Source organism: Microcebus murinus, chromosome 26, assembly GCF_040939455.1.
Source record: "Microcebus murinus isolate Inina chromosome 26, M.murinus_Inina_mat1.0, whole genome shotgun sequence".
NCBI classification, from domain to species: Eukaryota; Metazoa; Chordata; class Mammalia; order Primates; family Cheirogaleidae; genus Microcebus; species Microcebus murinus.
Window position 1 is genome coordinate 8,177,549 of NC_134129.1, and position 22,184 is coordinate 8,199,732.

Below are 22,184 nucleotides of genomic sequence, written 5' to 3' on the forward strand. Positions count from 1 at the left end.
TTCAAGTTCTCTAGTCTCTTACAGTCCTATCATTAATTTATTTCAAAATAATTATTGGTTGAGCCCTATGAGTCTGTGTGACTGCATTAAGTTCCCTTGATGGAGACAATAAACTTCCAAGAATTGCTAACATTGTCCTGGTCATCGCTCAGTCATCACTGCCCTTCTGCTGCTACAGAAACTCCTGTATCTATTTCCTCTGGCCATTGTATGTTTACTTTAATATGGCTATCCAGCTAGCATCACCTCGAAATATACACAGTATTGACCCAAGGCAGGTACTAGGCTGAAGTAATGAACAAACTCTCTGATGACTGAGAATAAAGGAGTTACAACGCAGAAAAGAGCACTAAATGAAATTTTTGACAAGAGCTTTCAAAGCCTTTATCTGCTTTGACCAGACAGCAGAGAGATAAACATTACCAAGTTAGCTATATATTTTCTAACGTTTTCCATTCTCCCTCAGCTAGAAACTACATATGAATTTTAATGAGTGATATTATTAATTTGAGAATTGAAGGGAGATTTTTTTTTCATATTTTCCCTCAGCGATTGGTGTTGCTATAATAATATTTCTACATTGTCTTTACAGAAAAACGACGGGCAGTTCACTGTGATTCAGCTTGTTGGCATGCTGAGAGGCATCGCTGCGGGAATGAAGTACCTTTCCGACATGGGCTATGTGCATAGAGACCTTGCTGCTAGAAACATCTTAATCAACAGTAACCTTGTGTGCAAAGTGTCTGACTTTGGACTTTCCAGGGTACTGGAAGATGATCCTGAGGCAGCCTATACCACAAGGGTAAGATCTAACAGAATGTACTTCTGAAACACTAGACTAGAGGCATTGAATTTTTTAAGATTTTAAAGCAAATAGCAAAAGAGAATTCCTATACCAAAGTCAGGAAGAGAGAGAAAGGATATTAAAAGTCCAGATAATTCTCCTTTCTATGGATCAGCAAATTCAAATATTAAAATCAGATTTAAAAATATATATATATTATTCTCCTGCCAGCCATGGTGGTTCACACCTGCAACCCCAGCATTCTGGGAGGCTGAGGCAGAAAGATCTGTTGAGCTCAAGAGTTCAAGACCAGCCTAAGCAGGAGTGAGACCCTGTCTCTACTAAAAATAGAAATCAGAGTTACACTTAATAAACTTGGCCTACGCAAGATTGAAGTTATAGAAAAGTCTTTTGCCAGTGTGATTGGTTGGTATCTTAGTTAAGTGCAAAAAGTCGATTTTTCAAGGTTTGTGTCAATGTGTCATGCTACAGCAGTGATCCCCAACCGTTTTGGCACCAGGGACCAGTTTCATAGAAGACAACTTTTCCAGGGACTGGAGGTGGAGGGCATGGTTCCAGGACGATTCAAGCACATTATGTTTATTGCACAGTCAAACCTCTCTGCTAATGATAATCGGTATTTGTAGCCACTCCCCAGCGCTAGCATCACCGCCTCAGCTCCCCCTCAGATCGTCAGGCATTAGAGTCTCCTAGGGAACCTGGATCCTGCACATGCGCAGTTTACAGTAGGGTTCAAGTTCTTATGAGAATCTACCCCCACCCCCAATCTGACAGGAGGTGGAGCTTATGCAGTGATGTGAGCAGTGGGAAGGGGCTGTAAATACAGATGAAGTCACTTTGCTTGCCTGCTGCTCACCTCCTGCTGTGGCCCTGGGTTGGGGACCTCAGAGGAACAGGGTTACCTGAGACAGAGATCCTGAGACCCCCCAGTACTTACTCCTCTGAAGTGGGGTGTGGTGGCATTTTGTGGAAAATCTACACGAAAGACAAGAAGATAAGGGAATTTCAAATAAAATTAATGACACTTGCGATGGCCAGAGGATCAGGAGAAAAATTATGGGCTAAAGTTTAATATAATCAACAAAGGACAATTCTGAGAGAATTGTAGAACATCTATGCATAACTAGGCCTCATCATGGGACCTTACCTAGGAATATCTAATTAACAAAAATAAGTTTCAGGAAAGTCTTCTTCAAATGGTGTTACCATATATCTAAAGAGTAAATAATGCAAACCTTACTTTAACTCTCAGAATAATTTCAAACATGACCCCATATTATTATTTCTTTATATATCTTGAAACTTTTGTTAATAAACAGCAATTTAAATCCTAGTTTTTCCCCTAGTATGTGGATTAAATCATTACCTTCCTGCAAAAATGGAAGGCATACATCAATATTTTTATGAGAAAGTATTCAAAATCTTCACCTCTCTTTCTCTTGATATATATTTGCTTATAGACAAAATATTTGGTTATATATGCCTGCCTGCTTTTAAAAATTAAGCAAAAAATAATTTCACCCTGAAGGAGGCAGGATATAAATGTCCTTATTGTGTTTACTAAGAGAGAGCATACCAAATAATTTATTTTTTGTTTGTTTGGTTTTGGGTTTTTTTGAGCCCGAGTCTCACTTTGTCTCCCAGGCTGAAGTGTAGTGACGTGATCTTTGCTCACTGCAGCCTGGAACTCTGGGCTCAAGCGATCCTCCCACCTCAGTCTCCTAAGTAGCTGGGACTACAGGCATGCACTACCACATGCAGTTATTTTTTTTAAAAAAATTATTTTTAGAGACAAGGTCTCACTATGTTGCCCAGATTGGTCTTGAACTCCTGACCTCATGCAATCTTCCCACCCCAGCCTCCCAAAGTACTAGGAGTACAGATGTACTCCCATCATGTACCACCATGCCCAGCCCAAATTAATTTTATACCATGTAAAAAAACCTCTAAACTTGATAATGTGGTAAGTTTTTCCCTATAATCCAATTTCAATAATTTTTAATTTGGTTGAGTTATACAGATACCCTCTTAAATTGAACAGTCTTACCAAATAAATACATGCTAACAGAAAAAAAAGAGAAAACAAGTCTAGAAGAAATAACACAACATTGAGGGAAAGTATAACTTTAAGTTTGTAATCTATCTGGTTTTCATGTTTGTGTCATTAACTATTAAGCTTCTCTGGATTGCATTCTGCAACCTAGAATTTCCATTTACAGTTTGTGCATTTAAAAAAAAAAAAAAGGCACCCAGGGAATTTGAGTCCTTTACTCTCTGTTAGAAAGTCATGAGAGTATACCTTATTGATTTGCTTGACTGCCTGCTTTCCCTTACTTAGAGCTGCCATCCTGAGTACTGTAATTGAGATGTGGATCCTATATGTATCCCCATAGTCAAACAGAATTTAAACTAGAAACTTTCCGGACAGCCAATTAGCAGTTAGTCTACAAGTGCTTATGGGCTGAGAATTGTGAAAAGAGACCTCATGCTGTCAAAGATTCACTTAAAAATGCTATATCTCTTTCTAGATGTTTTCAGCATGACAATGATATCCCTAGATACATTTGAAGTAGGTGGGGATATTTTTAATTCTTTTTCAATTTTAGGGAGGCAAAATTCCAATCAGATGGACGGCCCCAGAAGCAATAGCTTTCCGAAAGTTTACCTCTGCCAGTGATGTGTGGAGTTATGGCATAGTAATGTGGGAAGTTGTATCTTATGGAGAGAGACCCTACTGGGAGATGACCAATCAAGATGTGAGTATGGGACTGTTCTTTCTCATGTCGAAAATGAAATACTTTGTTCTCTGAGTCAAGACACTTACAATGTTTTTCATTTCTAAAAGTGACGGTTGTTTACAAAAATGAAATACTTTGCTTACCCTCTGATCTGTTTTGTTGTTGAAATATCCTTTATTCAGAAGCTCGAAATGAGTTAGTACAAAGGAAAATAAGTTACAGTTCTATAGAAACTCAGTCCCTTGTCAGATAGTTCTAGTTGCACTGTGGGGATATTTCACTCAATTTATGTCAGTATCATTTTCAAAGATAAAGAAAGAACCATCAAAGAATGAATTCTGACAGGTAAGTTTTTGTGATTTGCATTTGATAAAGGCAGCTAATACTCCAAGCCAGAAGGATGAATGGTATTGATTTAATAGTGGATGCTCTTAGAGGATAAAAACGAATAATCTATGTTTCTTTAAATTAAAAAAATATAAGAAGAGCTGTATTATCTATTTAATTTGGGAAAAAGTAAACAGATTCTTCCCATAATGGAAAAACAACTCAGGTTTAAAATAATAGAATCCTAGAATTAAAGGAGCCATGAAAGAATCTTCTATTCAGTTCAGAATGTTTATTACTTGATGCCTGACACATGGCTCTTTAATCTTTGCCTTTGTAATTTTCCATCATTACAATTCAAAGCAGTCCATTTCCATTTTGAAACATATGGAAATTTGATATGTTTCTTTTGAGAAGCAACAGCAGTTATAAAAGCAGCGAACATTAATTGAGCCCTTACTATGTGGCATAGAATCTCTTATGTGCTTTACCAATTAATATCTCATCACTTCTTTGTAAAGCCAGTATATTGAACAGTCTCAATTTCATTATGTACTTATTGGAAAAATTTATTTTTTTCTCCAATACTTTCTTTCATCTATGCCCTATAAAATCTCCCTCTCCCATGCCTTCTAGATTGTTAGACAGTCACTATAGGCCTTCAGCTGAATTTTGTTGAAACAACAATGCCAGTAATTAACATTCACTTTCCAATGTAGAAATTCAAGTCCAATCTAAAAGTGAATCCCCTGTTCATTTTAAAGTGTTTTCCACAACTGAAGCGCCAGCCTGACCCTAGGTACTTAGAGTGGGAACAAAGAATGGTCAGATTTTTGCTCCTCCCCCTCTGCCAAAGAATGTATCTGGATTCTTCAGGATTGGTCTGGGTGGAGAGTTAGAAAAGAAGGGGCCAGATTGTTTTCATAATGGCTATTGGTATCTCCCGCGGGACAGAAGCCCAGACATCAATTCTCCACTGAGGTACCTGTCTGAGCATTTCCAAAAGGCCCTGCAAGTCCACCAGAGGAGGAGGACATACTTCAACTTCCTGTAACTGCTCTCACCTGCCACCTGTTCCCCCAGCAGTCTCCTACTGTACCAAACCTATGCCCACTTAATCCAAGGGACACACATTCTTGTTGGGTGCTCTAGCAATGCCCCATCTTTGGGGCTTATTATTACAGATGGCTCCAGCTAGCCAACCTTCTTCTAATTTCCCCAGGTGAGAAGCCAGGGTCACATGTCAGCTTTCCTAGGAAATGTTCCACAGCATTCTTCTCTGGTGGCAGCAGCAAATTGGCCTTATGAATTCCTTTCTCTCAGCAATCACACTGCAAGGCAGTGAGTCTGTCTTCCCTTCTGATAGTCACCTAAAATTGCTACGGTGTTTTCTTTGTGCTCCACTCCATTTGGAGAGGGGAGTGCTGACTTGTTTCTCTAAATCTGTGAAAACAGTATTTATTGTCTTCAGCTTTATGATTTTAGGGGTAGGACTGTGGCAAAACTATCATCCAATTCCTATTTTATAATATATATATTTTTTATATTTAATAAACTATCAGAGAAATGCTATTATTATAACTGTTATACAGTTAAGAAACTGAGGCTTAGAGAAGTTGAATGACTTTCTTAAGGTTACAAAAATAATAAAATTATACCAGAAAATTCAATCTTGTTCTCTAAAATTTTTGTATCTAACCATCATGGTATCTCCAGCTGAATTGTCATCTGCTACCTCCCTTCCACTTCCAATCAGTGATCCTAAATCAGCCCTCTAATTGAATATAAAACATTCGATTCAGTACATAATAATTACCCATTTACTACTTTCTATTTTTCAGATAAATGCCAAATTCTAACATGTCCTACTACAGAGCACTGCATGGTTTGGCTTCTGAGTTATCTCACGGTTCATTTCAATACCATTCTTCCCTCTAATTTTTGTAAAGATATTTTATTCTATCCTACCAGAAAGCGTTCATATGCTGGTCCCTACCATGTGTCTACTTCACTCGAGGCAACCACTTGTCCCTTATTTGCCTAGTTAACTCCAACTCAAACCTGAGGTACTTTGAATTCTGATTCTGTTGCTTAGAATTATTAGTCCTTCCCAACTGTGTAGCACATCATCCTCATTATTGGCAATTAAAGCCAATACAGTTGTATCTGTCACAGAATTATAGGCCAAAGTAGACCGTGGTGCAAAGTCAATGTTCTTAAGTGTTCATGCTGGTCTTGACTAGGCTTGCTTGTGTTCCTGGGGGCCAACTGATCTATGTTGGCTCTCCTTCAAAAAGCTCTCGTCTTCCTCCTGATCCCAGCAGGCTAGCCCAAATGTGATCTCATTTGCCAAGTGGCTAAAGGGCAAGAAGGAGCCCAAATGCATTTCAGCCTAAAATACATCTGCTGAAATCCCATTGGCCAATCCCATAACAAGAGGGCTGGGCCACTAACTGTTCTTTGTGGGTGGAGACTATGAAGTTACATAGATAAATGAGTAAACGTTCATTTATTTGATGCTTAATAGCTTCTTCAGCATCGTAGCATCATCCATTCTTGCTGTCATAGGTGCTTCTTTGTTATTTTCATTATTCTTTTTTAATTCTAACTTTTTCCCCCTGATTTCTGTAATTTGAGTGTCATGATACTCTTCCAGATAACTTTATTGCAAACTACTTAGAAAAATACAAGGAAGTGTTAATATGATTTTTTCAGAAATTTATTTTTAAAAAATCTTATATTTTGGCTTTTACTGGTATTTCAAGAATTTAAATGAGATTTACAGAAAATGATCATATAATTACAGATCTTAGTGTCTGTCTTTATACGAGGTCCAATGCATTCTTTATTATTATACTTCCTCAACAAGTTCATGATCATCAGTGGCATTTAGTTTCTAAATACAACACTAAATTTGATATGCCCTAATTTCTATCCAAATTTTGTATATAAGAAAAATGACAAACCAACTGTCTTTGAAGATCACGATCCCTGAATATTTCTCTGGAAAAAAATTCTCAGAGAACAAAGCAGAAATACTGAGTTGGCAATTTCAAATGATATATCCCATAATCTCTACATTCCAGCTGCTATCTGATTCTAAAAGGGTTTTGGCACCATGAAAATGTTACATTACCAAGACATGCAGGATAATCTAAATCTCGCAGAGGAGCCCTTCCTCTGTGTCAGGAGGACAGAATGCGGCAGTAGGTTTCTTTTGATTTAGGATTGCAGCTGCCGTGACAGAGAAGCACTGTAACAACACATAATAAAAATAAACTAGAACTGCTAAGATGATTTTAGGTAAATACCAGACCATGAACTCTGATGCAAGCTCAGAAAGCTAAGATAACATCCTGCAGTCAGTAGAAGCCTATTTATTGATAGTAAACATTTTAAATGTCAACAATTTTCAGAACCTAAGATAAAAACCAAACTAATGATTTCATGTCATTGCATTTTTATATATAATGACAATGTCTGTTTCTTGCATTTATTATGGAATGTGTGAATGTATAGATTATACTAAGCATAGTTTACAAAAAGTTTTAAAGACTTATTTAAGTAATCTGTTTTGTTAATTGTCTTATGTTACAATGATTTATGTCCTTTTTTTAGGCAGTCAGTTTTCTGTGCTTTCTTTTTCCTGCAAGTTTTATTCCAGTATTTTATTGCTACTTCTGTTGTCCCAGATCTTACTTATAAGGCAGCAAAAATATTTGACTCCAAAAGGATGTCAACCAGCTTTGTACTAGGTTTTCCTTCTACCTTTATTTCAATTTCTGATGTGCAATAAAGGAATACACACACATACACATGCACACACACATATACACCTAAATATTTTGTGGCAAAACAAGGAGCATGCTGTAATGTGAGCAAATGATTTAACTGCTTAACCTCAGAATAGTCTTTAAAATGAATGTGTTGGACCAAAGAATATTCCTCTAAGATAATATCGATCTTCCAAGGATAATGCTGCCCTTGGATATAGTAATTATTTTAAGAACTAGTATCCTCATGGTAACTACTCTTTTGAAAAAGTGATCCATAAAGAATTATCAGTACTTCAGCTCAAAGTTCCTGCATCTTGCAGTTTAACAACAACAACAACAACAACAACAAAACAAAAATTCTGGACTTAGAGCCAGTCATTTAGGATTCTACAACTCTTGATGTCATTTTCAATGATTATAAAAGGAAGGGACTCAGAGGATTTCTGAGATATTTTTAATCTCTGGAACTCTATTGATCTAAGATTGATGTACTAACAAAAAAGACATACTCAATTTGTCTTTAATAACCATTGAAAATAGGAAAGAAATCCTGGCACAAAACTGATACATCTGAAACTATTTTATGTTATCTGAGATTATTTCTAGAAATATATTCACAAACTCTAGTCATTTTGGTGATGTTTTTATGACAAGAGATATGCCATAGGAACTTAACTCTTGTTTATATCAATTAGCGTATGGTAAAATTGGTTTTTCTATGCATTGATCTGCTTAAAGTTGCAGTTTCCAAGAACCTATTGAGGATGTTAAGTGATACTCCACACATCCTTCATTGTGAAGGGCATACCCTGGCTGGGTAACATGCTGTGTGGGATCCCATGCTTGTGGATTCCAAAACTCCTAGTGCTAGCTGAGTTTCTGTGAACAGGAATGTCAAACTATACCCCAAAGTAGATATATATACCTAAATAAATGAACCTGGTGATTCTTACATGATGGAAGGAGACCAGCAGAGTCAATATGCCACCAAATGTACAATGCTATATTGAAGGCTCAGTGTGAGGGTTTTAGGAATTGGACGGAGAGGGAGTTTTCTTTAAATTGTGTTCAGACTATTGATTTATATGTCAATGCCGAGAAGATACACATACTATAATAAGATTTTAGATATAGAACATCTGAACTGGTGCTAGATTGTCTGTAAAACTTCCGATTGCCTTTTTCTTTCATGTGTTCCTTCAACCACCTAGATTAACAAATGTAAGGGAAATGAGAAAGTCAATTGAGATTATGACTCATTTGGTTGTATGTTATAAATTGTATGGGAAATTGAACAGCATAAATTGTACTTAGGTAGATTTGGGTAGATTTCCAGCATTTTACAAACCACCAGATTATTAATGTCATTCATTTCTTCCTAAAACTATGAAGGAAAAAAAAAATAGTTAAAAATTTTTTTAAAAAATCATTTCAAAATTTCTACATATAAAATCTAAAATTATACCTCCAAATCTATTTTAAAAATAAATTCTAAAGCTGAATTTAGAATTAGATTCAATGACCTAATTAACTGGACCAAGTTCTAAGTTAACATAGAGACAGAGCATTATATTTCCAAATACCAATGTATTTGAAAATAAAACTGATTAAGTTATAGATTCTGTAGATAACATCACAGATCAAATAACTTTAATGAATGGATTTAATTTTTTCACTTTACAGTCACATATAAAGACTAGCTGTTCATTGGAGGAAAGAATTTTTTTTAAATAGGTGCTAAAGAGAAAATAGAAATAATTGTTAGCAGCTTTGGAAAAAAGCACATTATGAAATAAATCATGTTTTAATTAAATAAGAATTAAAGTTTTTACTGCATAGTGAACATATTTCATAAACTATTTATAATAGGACTTTTTAAAAATTTTGGTATGTATGCACTGTTAAAGGGAGTAGCAACTGTTCATAGCAGCAATGGGGAGTCTTATAATAAACACACTACTAAATAAATGGACTTCTATTAATCTGTGAGTGCATATAGTAATTTTTATTCTGTAAATATTTATTTGATCATCAGTGAGAAAATATTTTATCAAAAATTTTTTAACATTTTTATTCTTTTTTTTGTAAATCTTTGGTTGGTATTTCTCATTTATGTATTGTTTTGTTTCTCAATATATATGAGCTTTTAATATATTACGTGTTGAAATTTTCAAATTACATTATATATTCTATTGTGTTAGATATTCTATTGCTTATATTGTTTCTAGATAAGTTAACTAAGGTGCTAAGTGAGATTTTTTGCCCATAGTTATCCTATTATTTTTCTCTGGCCATTTCTTTTCAGAGTCCTTGAGTAATTTTTATTTCTTGGCCTATACCTAACTATTGGTGTTTCTCAGGACCTTTATTATATGCTTTTCCCAGGGTGATATAAATTACACCAACCGCAAGCTGTGACCAAGTGCTGATGACCCTCACATTTATGCTATCAGTCCAAATGTCTCCTGTGTTCTAGCCAGCTTCCTGCAAATTGCCATCTGGGTGTTCCCCACTCACCTCAAATAAAAGAAGTCCCAAATTATATCTACCAATATTTTCTACCCTTGTAAATGTGCTCCCTCATGTTAACAGAAACAACCATCCAATGTGGTAGGCTTGAATTTGTTTGGCTTCAACTACTTTCCTCTCCTCTCTGCTCCTACGTCATAATGTCCTTAAATCCACCATTTCATCTTTCCATCTGCTGTTGCATTTGTTCAGATGACATTTCTTTTATCATGGAGAGACTGGTCTGTTTCCCATTCTTAAGAGTTATCTTTGGAAAAAAAATCTTTTGAGCTTATGGAAGTAGAAGGTAGAATTGTGGGTATCTGATGTTAGGAAGAGGAAACAGGATAGGGGAGATGTTGGTTAAAGGATACAAAATTACAACTAGATAGGTGGAATGAATTCTGGTGTTCTGCAACACTGCAGGGAAAATATGGTTGACTATAATTTATTGTATGTTTTCAAAAAGAGGAGAGGATTTTGAGTGTTCACAACACAAAGGAATGATAAATGTTTGGTGGTGATGGATATGCTAATTATCCTGATTTGATCATTATGCATTGTATACATGCATGGAAATATCATTCTGTAACCCATAAATATGCACAATTATTACATGTTAACTAAAAATAAAAAGGGATAAAATAAAAATTTTTTAAAATTCTTTGTAAATTTTCTATTCCAATCATTTTTTTCAATTTATCAAATCAAATCTCAATTCTTTGTGGAAAAACTATGATTAAGTTTAATTGTTAAAGAGCTATTCACAATAGGATTTTGAGAAATATGTTCAATAATACTGGTTTTGGTATCAATCAATATTTGAGTTTTAATAATTGATTAAAACTTGATTTTATGTTCAGTTGCATAAACAAATATCTTCTGGAATTAGATATTTTAATGGTAGCAGCAACTTTAAAAATGTTTTTGATAAAATTACCTCGCAATTAGACTGATACTCATATGTGTGGTTACATTTAAAATCAGTGATGTTTATAATTCCTATGCTACTAGACAGTCATTCCATATTCCTGACAGAAATCAGCAGATGATAATAAACAGTCAGACCTTGACATTATTAAATGATACATGAGACAGTTATGGTAATTTAGCCTTTGACTTATCCATCATTTACCATCCAGAAGTCTCTCTTGAAGTAAAATTGCAGTTCTATTACTTTAAAAAATTGTGGCTGTGCACATACTTTTTCATTGAAAAGACATTAACTTTTCAGAGAAATCAGTAGAAAATTTAATCTCTATTTGATTCCTGAATGCAGGGATAAATAAAACATGAATGGTATATTTTTATGTCAATTAATTTTACGAATCACTCATCAAGATTTTAGGTAAAAATGATTACCATTTATTTTATTTGTAATATGTGAAGAAAGCTTATCTTTTTATATTGTGATTATATTTTTCTTTTATGTTGTTTTATTTTGCAGCAAATAGAAGTAATCATAGATTTGAGAGATAGTGATGCTGGTTGTTATTGCAAGAGTAAAAATAAGAAAGGATGAAAATTGGACAGTGGGACATTTCTCGAGCTCTTGTATACTAACTTTGTGGTGTTGGGGGATTGGTCCTGTTTTGCTTTATACAGGTGATTAAAGCAGTAGAGGAAGGCTACCGTCTGCCAAGCCCCATGGACTGTCCTGCTGCTCTCTACCAATTAATGCTGGATTGCTGGCAGAAAGACCGAAACAGCAGGCCCAAGTTCGATGAAATAGTCAACATGCTGGACAAGCTGATACGTAACCCAAGTAGTTTGAAGACGCTGGTTAATGCTTCATGCAGGTATGGGGCCAGATCTGAGCAACTTTCCATAATTTAGCTAATTCAGATTGATGTCACAAATAATGTCATCAACTAAATCTTTCTGGTACACATGTCAATCTAGGGATTTATATGACACATTTATTTGCATATAGGTCTTTGCATAATGTTACTCTCTTACGATGAATAAAATATGTAACTAAATTAAACCTAAAAGCACCTATATCTACTCTAATAGTGTAGCATGCCAATTTCAGAAAAATGTGAACTATAGCAATATTCTGGTAACATTTAAAAAATACATTCAAATGTGTGTATTTTCATGTGTTTTGGAGGATAGATATGGATGGGGAAAATAAGATTTTAAGATCATCAGGAAAAGCCAATTAAGCACAGATGTATTTTAAACCACAGATATCTCACAATAATTACTCTTTGATTTCTTTAGAATATGGTTTAGTGTCAGTCATTTAAATATGAATATTTTTTCATGTTCATATTTATGGACATTGACAACTTTAGGGACCCTGTTGCTCTTATCCAATTGTATACAGATATTTGGTTAACCATTTAACATGCATTTTGAACAAGAAACATGCATTTTGAATAAGACTTAACACTGATGAATGAGTAATCTCATGGAGAAAATGTATGTGAGTAAATGAGCATATTTTTTACTTTTCTGAATAGCACATGAATGTGTTTAAATAATTTTGCATATTTGTGAAGCATGTTTTTCTCTTTACCTGAAAAACAGAATTATCCACTCAAAAAGTAAATAATTTCAATTCCATGCTAGAAAATTTTATCAAATTTTTATTTTCACTATATTTGAGGAATTTTTTTTTACAAGAAAGTATTATGTTGGTAACTGCATTGACTGCCTTTTAGCATGAACCAAATTAGAAACAATTTGTTGATAAAGTTACAAAAGTACTACCATCCTGACATAACATTTGTTTACTAGATGAAAAGTCATTTTAAATACAAATGAGGAATGAAATCTGCAAACTGTGTTCAGGCATCATTAACTTTCTGTTGTAGCAACTGGAAAATGTGTCTTTTTAGAAATTATTCCTTATGCTGCTCCCTAAGTATCTGCTTTTAAATTGCTTATTGTCATGTAAAATATTAAGACTTTCTCTCTTCTACTTGCTTGAATTATGTTACATTGTCACAAATGGACATAAGGAAAGGAAATAAAAATAAACTATTAATGTTCTCAATTGCATTAATTTATATTGGTATCTACATTGTAGCTGGAGAGCAATTTAAAATATTCTAATTTCCATATATCCTTGCATGCGGTATATAGGATTCAGCTTGCCAGGTTTTGTTTAAGCAGATTTAGATTTAAGACCAGCTATACCTCTCACTACCTTTCCTTTATTTAGTCATCTGCAAATCCCAATTCTAGAAGGTGTTAGTTCCTGGTTCATGACTTGAATGTTTGAATACCTTGAACATTCAAGATATTCAATATCTTGAATATCTTGAATGTTTCTTCTTCAATGATTTTGTTCTCAAATGTCCCTTGGACTCTCCTTCCCATGGTTATATTCTAATTCTTGCTATTATCAAAAATTGCAGCTCTTCCATAATTTCAGCTTTGAGGTCCCATTCTCCAACTGTCTCCTCCTGTATTGCTATATCGAACAATTCTTGTTTAATGTTGCATATCACACTAATACATTCATCTAACAAATATTCTCCCTTCTACCGTGTGTCATGCTGTAGGCTAGGTGCTGAGGACACAGCATTAAGCAAATAGTCCTGGGTATCTGCCTTTATGGAGCTAACACACTGTTGGCCGAGGGGAGAGAGACATTGACCACAATAAAAACATCAAAAAAATGCGTGTTTGGTTTTTGAGTGGACAGTGAGGGTAGAATTGACAAGGATAACTAAGAGGCTAGATTGGTTGTGCAGGCAAGGCATGATGGTGTCTTGAAATAAGGTGGGGATAAATGAGATAGAAATGGTCAGTCATGCAAGATATTGGCAGTAGATTTGATAGCATGCACAATGATAGATTGGGAGGGGAATGAGGATGAGGAAGAGGTTGACTATTGAATCATAAACTATAATGGGGAGGACTTTAGGAAGACATGGATGTGGAGAAGATGAGGAGTGTGGTCTGGGGCATGTTGGGGTGATATTCTTAGGAGAAATTTAGAGGCACAAAGTAGAAATGTCCAAACATAAGAGACAGTCTGCAGTTAGAAATTTGAGAAAAACAGACAGTATTTGAAGGCATGAAAGTGAGTAAAATTGCAACAGTGGAGTCGTAACTTGAGTAGAAAAGATATAGGGCCAAGCCCTGGCTCCCTTCAACTTTTAACACTGGGAAAAGGAGTAGTAGGCATAGGAAATTGAGGAGAATCCAGGCACACACAATGTCATGGTAGCCAAAAAAGAGATGATAGTGATTTCAAAATGTTGATATAGAGTAGGATTTCAAGAGGAAGTTGGTAATGGTGTTGGCTGAATGTTTCCGAGAGGTTCATCATCTTATAGATGGGAAAATGTTCACAGATTTTGGTAAAAGAAAGGTCATTGCTCACCTTAATCATATGAATTTTTATAGAATTACTTTCCAAAAAACTATACTCACATAAAGTATAAATAGAATGAGAGAAATTGCAGAGAATATGAGTAGAAAAAATGTATTTATATCCTATATCTTATGGTTGAAATTTACTTAAGCAAACTCTGGTTGATGGCCATGTAAATTATTTGTAATGTTTAGGTATCTTTTACCATTTTCCTGATTATTTCCTTAGGATACATTTCTAGAAATCATCATCATTATCATCATCATTATTATTAATTTCATACTAAGAAGTATGAAATTAGTGTTACTAAGAGCATCTCATGGTTTAGTTGATTCTATTTAATTTTCTTATATACTTGGAGTTACATTTTGTTTTTTAGGTTCTCACTCTTAGGTGAATTAACAAGCACCCTTTGTAAAAGCAGAAAATAAAGAATAAATAACTTCTGGATTTCCTGAAAAATTAACTAAAATGAGTATGGGTTCTTCTAGCAAAGTCTAGAAACAACTGGGTTTGCGTGAATTATCCTGCATATATCTGATAACATTTTCTCTATTATCTTAAAAACAAAACAGTGGTAGGGGTCAGGCATGATGACTTATACCTATAATCCTAGCATTTTGGAGGGCTAAGGTGGTAAGATCTCTTGAGGCCAGGCGTTGGAGACCAGCCTGAGCAATATAGTGAGACCCTGTGTCTGCAAAAAATAGAAGAATTAGTTGGACATAGTGGCATGTGCCTGTAAGTCTCAGCTACTCAGGAGGCTGAAGCAGGAGGATCGCTTAAAGCCCAGCAGTTTGAGGTTTCCAGAGCTACAGTGACACCAGGCAAGAGAACAAGACCCTGTCTCAAAAAACAAACAACAAAGAACAATATTAGGAGGTAAATATATCTAAATCACTACATGAAAATTTTTAAGTTGACTGAGTTTTTAAAGCAGTTTTAGATTTACAACAAAATTGCATGGAAGGTACAGAGATCTCCCCCTGACCCCACACAAGTAGAGCCCTCCCCCACTCCATTATCAGAATCAACCACGAGAGTGGCATATTTAATACCATTGATGAAGCAGCATTGACACATCATTATCTCTCAAGGTCCAAAGTTTACATTAGAGTTCACTCTTGGTGTTGTACATTTAATGGGCTTGGACAAATGTGTAAATATGTATCCACCTTTATAGTATCATACTGAGTAGTTTTATTGCCCTAACAATTTTCTGTGTTCTCCTACTGATACTCCATGAAATTTTTACCTGTTGTTTTGTTGTACAGAAATTTTACTTATTAACCTATCATGAGTCCTCATTAATTACAGATAAAAATATCAATGGACTGATTTTATGTTCTCCTGCATCTTGAATGATTTTCTTTCATATTGGCATTTGCACATTTTTTCTATAAATATACTTCTAGATCCAAAGATCCATTGAATTGAGTATGAGTTAGCATTGCAAAAGATTTTGTTATAAAAATGTTAAAGTATTCCTTCTGATTTCTATGTTTTATGTGTTTTAGAGTATCTAATTTATTGGCAGAACATGGCTCACTAGGATCTGGGGCCTACAGATCAGTAGGTGAATGGCTGGAAGCAATCAAGATGGGCCGGTACACAGAAATTTTCATGGAAAATGGATACAGTTCAATGGACGCTGTGGCTCAGGTGACTTTGGAGTGAGTAATTTTTCTGATAATTTTTACATAATTGCTGGGGCGAGAAAAATGATTCAGAAACCAATCTGGATGAGGTCAAGGGAATTCAGTTAACCTTTGTCCATGTCTGGCAGCTCTCAAAGAAGCCTCATCTTTTTTAGCCTGTATTGTTAACAACTGCATGGTTCATGCTACCTGTGGCCAGTATCTTTGCTTCTTTGTTTCAAACAAATGACGTTTGAGTTTTTGAATAATTGGAATAACAGCTCCTTGGCAAAATACTGGTATTTTGTGTTGTGGAAAAGATGTTTTCTTGACAAGTTTTTATACTGGTATCTATGTTACATGAATGTAAATACGAAACAAACTGTAAGCACAATTGGTGTTTCTCTTCCTACATAAGGATAAAACATATTCTCAAATTTCAGCTCTCTATGATGAATACCAAGGTTACAACAGCTTAAACAAAGCTTCCCTGGCAGGAATCTCATTTACCCTCTAAGTGGTGCACCTTATATTCCTGTGATCTAAGGATATGTTAGATCCTGCCTCTGATTTGCTATTTGGTACGATCTCAGTGGAACCAATTGTGCCCTTTTCTGTTTGCACGTTTAGGATAAAATGATCAAATCTTATTAAATAAAAATCACTTAGAGTTCAATATTAAATTCTTTAAGGTTGTAAGTTGTTTGTACTTTATTCTATACTCTGTATGTGTAGTTATTTTAGCCTAATTGTTATTTGTGAAAATTCATTGTCCTTATGGTGGTTCCATCTAGATTACATTAATATTAATAATGTTTTAACCTGTGAATATAATGATCACTCATTTCAGATAACCTACAAATTCAAAGGTTAAAATATTGTTGTAAGGATTAGAAAATGGTAGAATATTCTAAAGCACTAAACCACAGTGCTTATTTCATTGCTTCACATGACGTGAACATTGAGCAGTTCTCGCTCACCATTTCTATTACTCTGGCATTCTTTAATTCACAGAATTCATTCCTTATCCCCACAAAAGGTAACAGGGTACCACCATTTATCACCAGTTAATGTCACATTCTCAGCATTCTCTTCCTTCATCCTGAAAAATCACAACCACTCAGTTTGTTTTCTTAATTTACTAAATTCTATTCTCACTGTCACCACCAAATCAGATCTCCTTGATGACACCCATGCTTTGCCCATTATTTCTTTGGACACTCAAGAAACTAATTTGTGCTATCTTTACAATAGAATACTGAAAAATTTACTGATGATTTTAAACTATTTTTACATGACTGCTATTTAATTTTTCAGTAAAAATGGTCATTTTAATTTATTAAAGTCATTTGTCATTTTATATTAAAATGATATTGTAGGTATTTCTTCTACCCAATGTCAGATTACTTGTAAATATATAATAAAATTATTTGCATTATACAGTGTCTCTTTTTTTATTAAAATAGCACATATTCATATATATAGTTCTGTCCACTACATTTTTGTTTCTCTCTTCACAGAATAGTTATAATCACAAATAGTGGTTTTTTCATTAACTACCTGTGTTTTACTTTATATCTTGGGGGCTCCAGTATAAATATGTTGAATATTGTAGCATTATGGTTTCAGGATTTTTTATAATTCTTTTCCATTTACTCTCCTATCTTTTCCTCTATCTCCAAACTCTCTTTATTTTGTATATTTTCTTTCAAGCCCTAATAGCCTCTTCTGTCTTATCATAATGATTCTTCTCCAGCCTGTTGCCTCTTGCTATATCGCCTCCTTTCAGATATTTTTTCATTTAATTTATTTACTCTGACTTGAAGAGTATGGTATAATTAGGATACTTAACCACCATCGTCCGGATCAGAGAATGTTGGTCTCCTTTTGTCAGTTGCTTCCTGGGGGCCATCACCATTAATATATTTCTCACTAGGAACTGGGCCAGTAGTCCCTAACTCTAGTAAAGCTGATCACTTGGGAGACTGTAATACCTTTAAGTACATGTTCTCTTGTTTACTGTGCTTTTGACCATATTTTTTCTATTTGATAGGAATATATTTATCACATTATATTAAAAAACTCACAAAATAATCAGTTACATTTTTCGCAAAAAATAATTAAAAAAAAAAGATCATCTATACATTTTGCTTTCCCTTCACACACACACACAAAAAAAAAAGTCATTGCTAAAGACAAATCGTAAAGGAAATTGGGATTATCAGCAAAAGACAAGCTCTCGAAACAGCCTGATAATGATTTTTCATACATGGTCTTTACCCAATAACTAAACGTTAATTCTATGAAGTCTGTGTAATACTACAATAAAGTAATAAAATGTTATACCTAGAGTTGTTTCCCGGGAATAATAGAAGCTGAGAATGAAGGAATGCATTCTTAACTGTTATAAATACTTAGAAAAACTGTTAAAATCAATTCATATAAAGCAAATGATCAAACTGCCATATATAAAAAAAAAAGGTATTGTAATTTATGACATCAAATTTGTTTTCATAGCGGGTTTAGAAAAAGAAAAGTAAAAAAATACAATTTCTCAAAACCACATACTTCGGTTAAGAAATTCCTTCATAAAGGTTTAATTTTGTTTTTGTTTATGAATTGTTTATCAGTACATGCACATATGGCTGAATACGGAAAGGAAATGGAGAACTTAGACGTATTAGGATCAAAGCATGTTAATGAAAGTGACTTTCAACCTTAAATGTTTTTATATGCTGTTCTCTGTGCCTAAACCTTACTATTCTGTGTACAGTATTCATATGAGAACAATTGTTATGGCAGTCACAGTGCAAATTGTACTATCATGTGTAAGTGCAGTGAGTTATTGTAAATAGAGGGAATTGGGAGCTAGAGGTGAGTTGAAAATTGAATCCAAAGATTTCAGTTAAGGACAGAATCACAGCTACTTTTTAAACGTTCAGACTGATGCTGTCAACTTTTGGTTATTCAGAAAATGAGCAAAATCCAATGAATTTAAATGTTGTACCAATATACCAATTGTGTATAAGCTAAAAAGGTCCTGTTATTATCAGTTAATAGAATGGAATCCTAAACTATTAAAATGAAAGTTTTCTAAATCTAGAGCCAAAATCTGTACAGGCTAAATCAAATAGATTTATTAACTTACCATTAAAGTCATTATGCATGATTTATTATACACGTAAAGTATACATAAGAGTACTTACTATCCTCTATGTTTTACTTAATTAAACTTAAACTACAAGTCAAGCCCTCACGATGTCTCATTCTTTCAAACTTATAACAGACCATTGTTAAACCTCCTCTTGCCAAATGTAAATATATTTGTCTTGTATGATATCTATATAAATGATTATCAGGATTCTCCTAAGTTAACCAAAAAATGAGAAATCTACAACTGCATGATAGAACTATGACAAAAGCATTAAATACTGAAGTTTAGTGAATATTTGTTAATACCTCTTCTCCCTTCTCCTATCCAGCCAATATTGGTGGGGCTAAGTACCAGTTATATGATTAAAAAGTGTGTAAAGCAGAAGGGAGAAGAAGGAGCAAGGGAATGAATCATCCACAGATGGATGAATTTAAGCCTGAATAATCAAGAGTTGGCTCCGACATCAACTGGACACCTCTTGTCATTCTCTATTTTTCATTCTGCCATTTTAGCATTGTAATATTAGTGTTTTCCCATTGTTTAATATTATGGGATAATGTTTGAAAAAATACTGGAATGTAATCCCAACAAGGGCAATTCATTATATTTGCAGCTTTACTAAAACTAATCATTTTTGTTCAACAAAAATCAAACTATTTTTATATGTTACAACACTATTCTCATCATGTTTTGACACATAAGCCTATACTGGTATATGGTTTATCATCATTAGAATTGACTTTGAATACTACTTAAGATTATGCACGATCATGATAAAATTAGTATAATATTTATATAGGGAACACATTTAAAATTATACTTAGCTATAACATTTCCTACTTAGAAAAATAAAATGAAAAAAATAGCATATCTTGCACCACTTCCAATATTTTTTAAAATCATTGTAAATAGAACAATGATTTCTTCATAAAATGTAAAACATTTTATTTTATTGCTACAAATTTCTATAATTATTACTGCTAATTTGACCATGTGCTTGGGGTAGTAAAATAAGAATTGTTGAAAATAGTAAATGTGTGAGATAAAACTACTTAAAAATATGCTTTACTGCATTACCAACATTGGAACAAAGTTATTTAACCTTTACTAATTAGACCTTTTCTAATATCATCTTAATTTTCTTGTGTAGTAACATTGAAAATATTAAAAGATATTTTAAAAGAAACTACTTTGCTGCTGAGAACAATTTTAACTTGCATAAATCGTATTATTTCTCTTTCACTTTTTCATTGAAAATCACATTGTATAAAGGTATATGTACATTGCATGCCTTATAATCATGCTATTGTCTGTCTCTGCACATTTATTTGACAGGTTTTGAAATGACAGGTCAGATTTAAAGAAAATAAACATTATTTAATTAAAGACACACATCATTTATGTAGTGTGTAAAATGCAATGCTATGTTTTTATAACTCCATTTCTCCCATGGGGACATGGGGATGTAATGAAGTGGAAAGGAGAGAGAGAGAAGAAAAAAGAGTGGGAGAAACAGAATTTCAGTGATCTTACCTTCCTCATGCATCTTAGGGGATAATCAGGTAGTAAATTGATCTTGAAATAAAACTTTATGGTTAGTTCACTGGGAAAATTCAAGCAAATGTTAATTTAAAATCTACATGTAAGAAGTGTTCTGAAGAAGTATAGATCTTGTTTTCCAATAAACACAAACTCTGTACCCACATTTATAAATCAAATACAATTCCTCAAAACATTCACTCTTTACCATGATATAGATATCATGAAAAATTTAAATTCTCAAAGCACTGAGGTAGAGTTTTTCTTGTGATCAAGTCATTTCAAGAGAATTAAATTATATTTATATTTACTATAACAAGTTAAGGCAGTTAAAATAAAAATGAGACAAACTAGTGATTTGATATTTTTTTTAGGCAAAAACAGCAAAGAGTTGTAATATGGAACACACACACATACACAAACACACACTTCAAATTCAAGTTTTGCTTTTATATGTAAAAAGTCCATGTTGTTTGACAGGAAACCTATGAATTCTTTTTTCAGGTCACTCAGAATAAACTATAATGGTTATTCTCAAAAGCTCATTCCTAGTAATTAGTATAGCACTCATGAATTGTACAATTTAAGTGTACAATCCCAGCCTGGATCCATCAGTATTACCTTTGGGTTTAAGAAGCATATGATAAAACACATAACTCCCTTGTTTTAAAACTTCATTTCTTATCCTAATTAAATTCTCTAGTAGAGACTGATTGTTTTCAGGTTAAGCAATTTAACATTTTACGTTTTTTTTTTCTCCTGAGTATGATCCAAAGTTTGCTAGTGAAAACCCACAAATACCCACATCTACATAATTCTTAACAATTCACGAGTTGTAAGTGGAAACATGAAAATATAAATTAGCCTATATCTGAAACTGCCATGAAGTACAGATTTGGTTACTGTAGCCTCAAAGAAGATGTGTTTAGTTCCCTTTATTAGATATATTCTTTCTTTAAATTTTTGTATATTTGATGATACATTTACAGAGTTTTCATTCTACAGGTGAATAAATTGTTGCATTATGTAGGTCTTTTCTCAAAATCTTATCTCAGAATAATGAGAAATTAAGAATATGGACTTTAGTGTCAGGTATACCATTTTAGTCCTAACTCTGTTATCCACTGGCTTTTTAAAAAATCTAGCCAAGTAGTTTAAATTCTCTAACCCTTTGTTTACTCATCTATAAAAGAAAAAATTGAAAAATCTTTATCATAGCGTTATATATGGTCCCTGCATAGAGGAAGGAGATGTCTATTAAGTCTCAGCTGTTTCTTTTTATAGTTAGTGCAAGAGTTCTCAACTAGGGGAGGTTTTGCCACTCGGAACATTTGGCAATGTCTGAATATACATTTTGTTGTGTCAGA

The 22,184-nt window shown here is 33.8% G+C and overlaps 1 protein-coding gene across 8 annotated transcripts in view; it reads left to right on the forward strand.

The window, feature by feature from the left end:
- EPHA5 (EPH receptor A5) overlaps nt 1-22,184 on the forward strand; it is a 303,231-nt gene that overhangs the window by 272,055 nt on the left and 8,992 nt on the right. For 7 of the 8 annotated variants that reach the window (XM_075997884.1, XM_075997886.1, XM_075997885.1 and 4 more), the window contains 4 exons: nt 593-802; nt 3,412-3,561; nt 11,760-11,953; nt 16,005-16,160. In XM_075997884.1, the coding sequence (XP_075853999.1) occupies nt 593-802; nt 3,412-3,561; nt 11,760-11,953; nt 16,005-16,160 (710 nt within the window). Of the gene's footprint in view, nt 1-592; nt 803-3,411; nt 3,562-11,759; nt 11,954-16,004; nt 17,447-22,184 lie in introns of those variants that run through there. The other variant, XM_075997891.1, reaches the window with a different exon arrangement.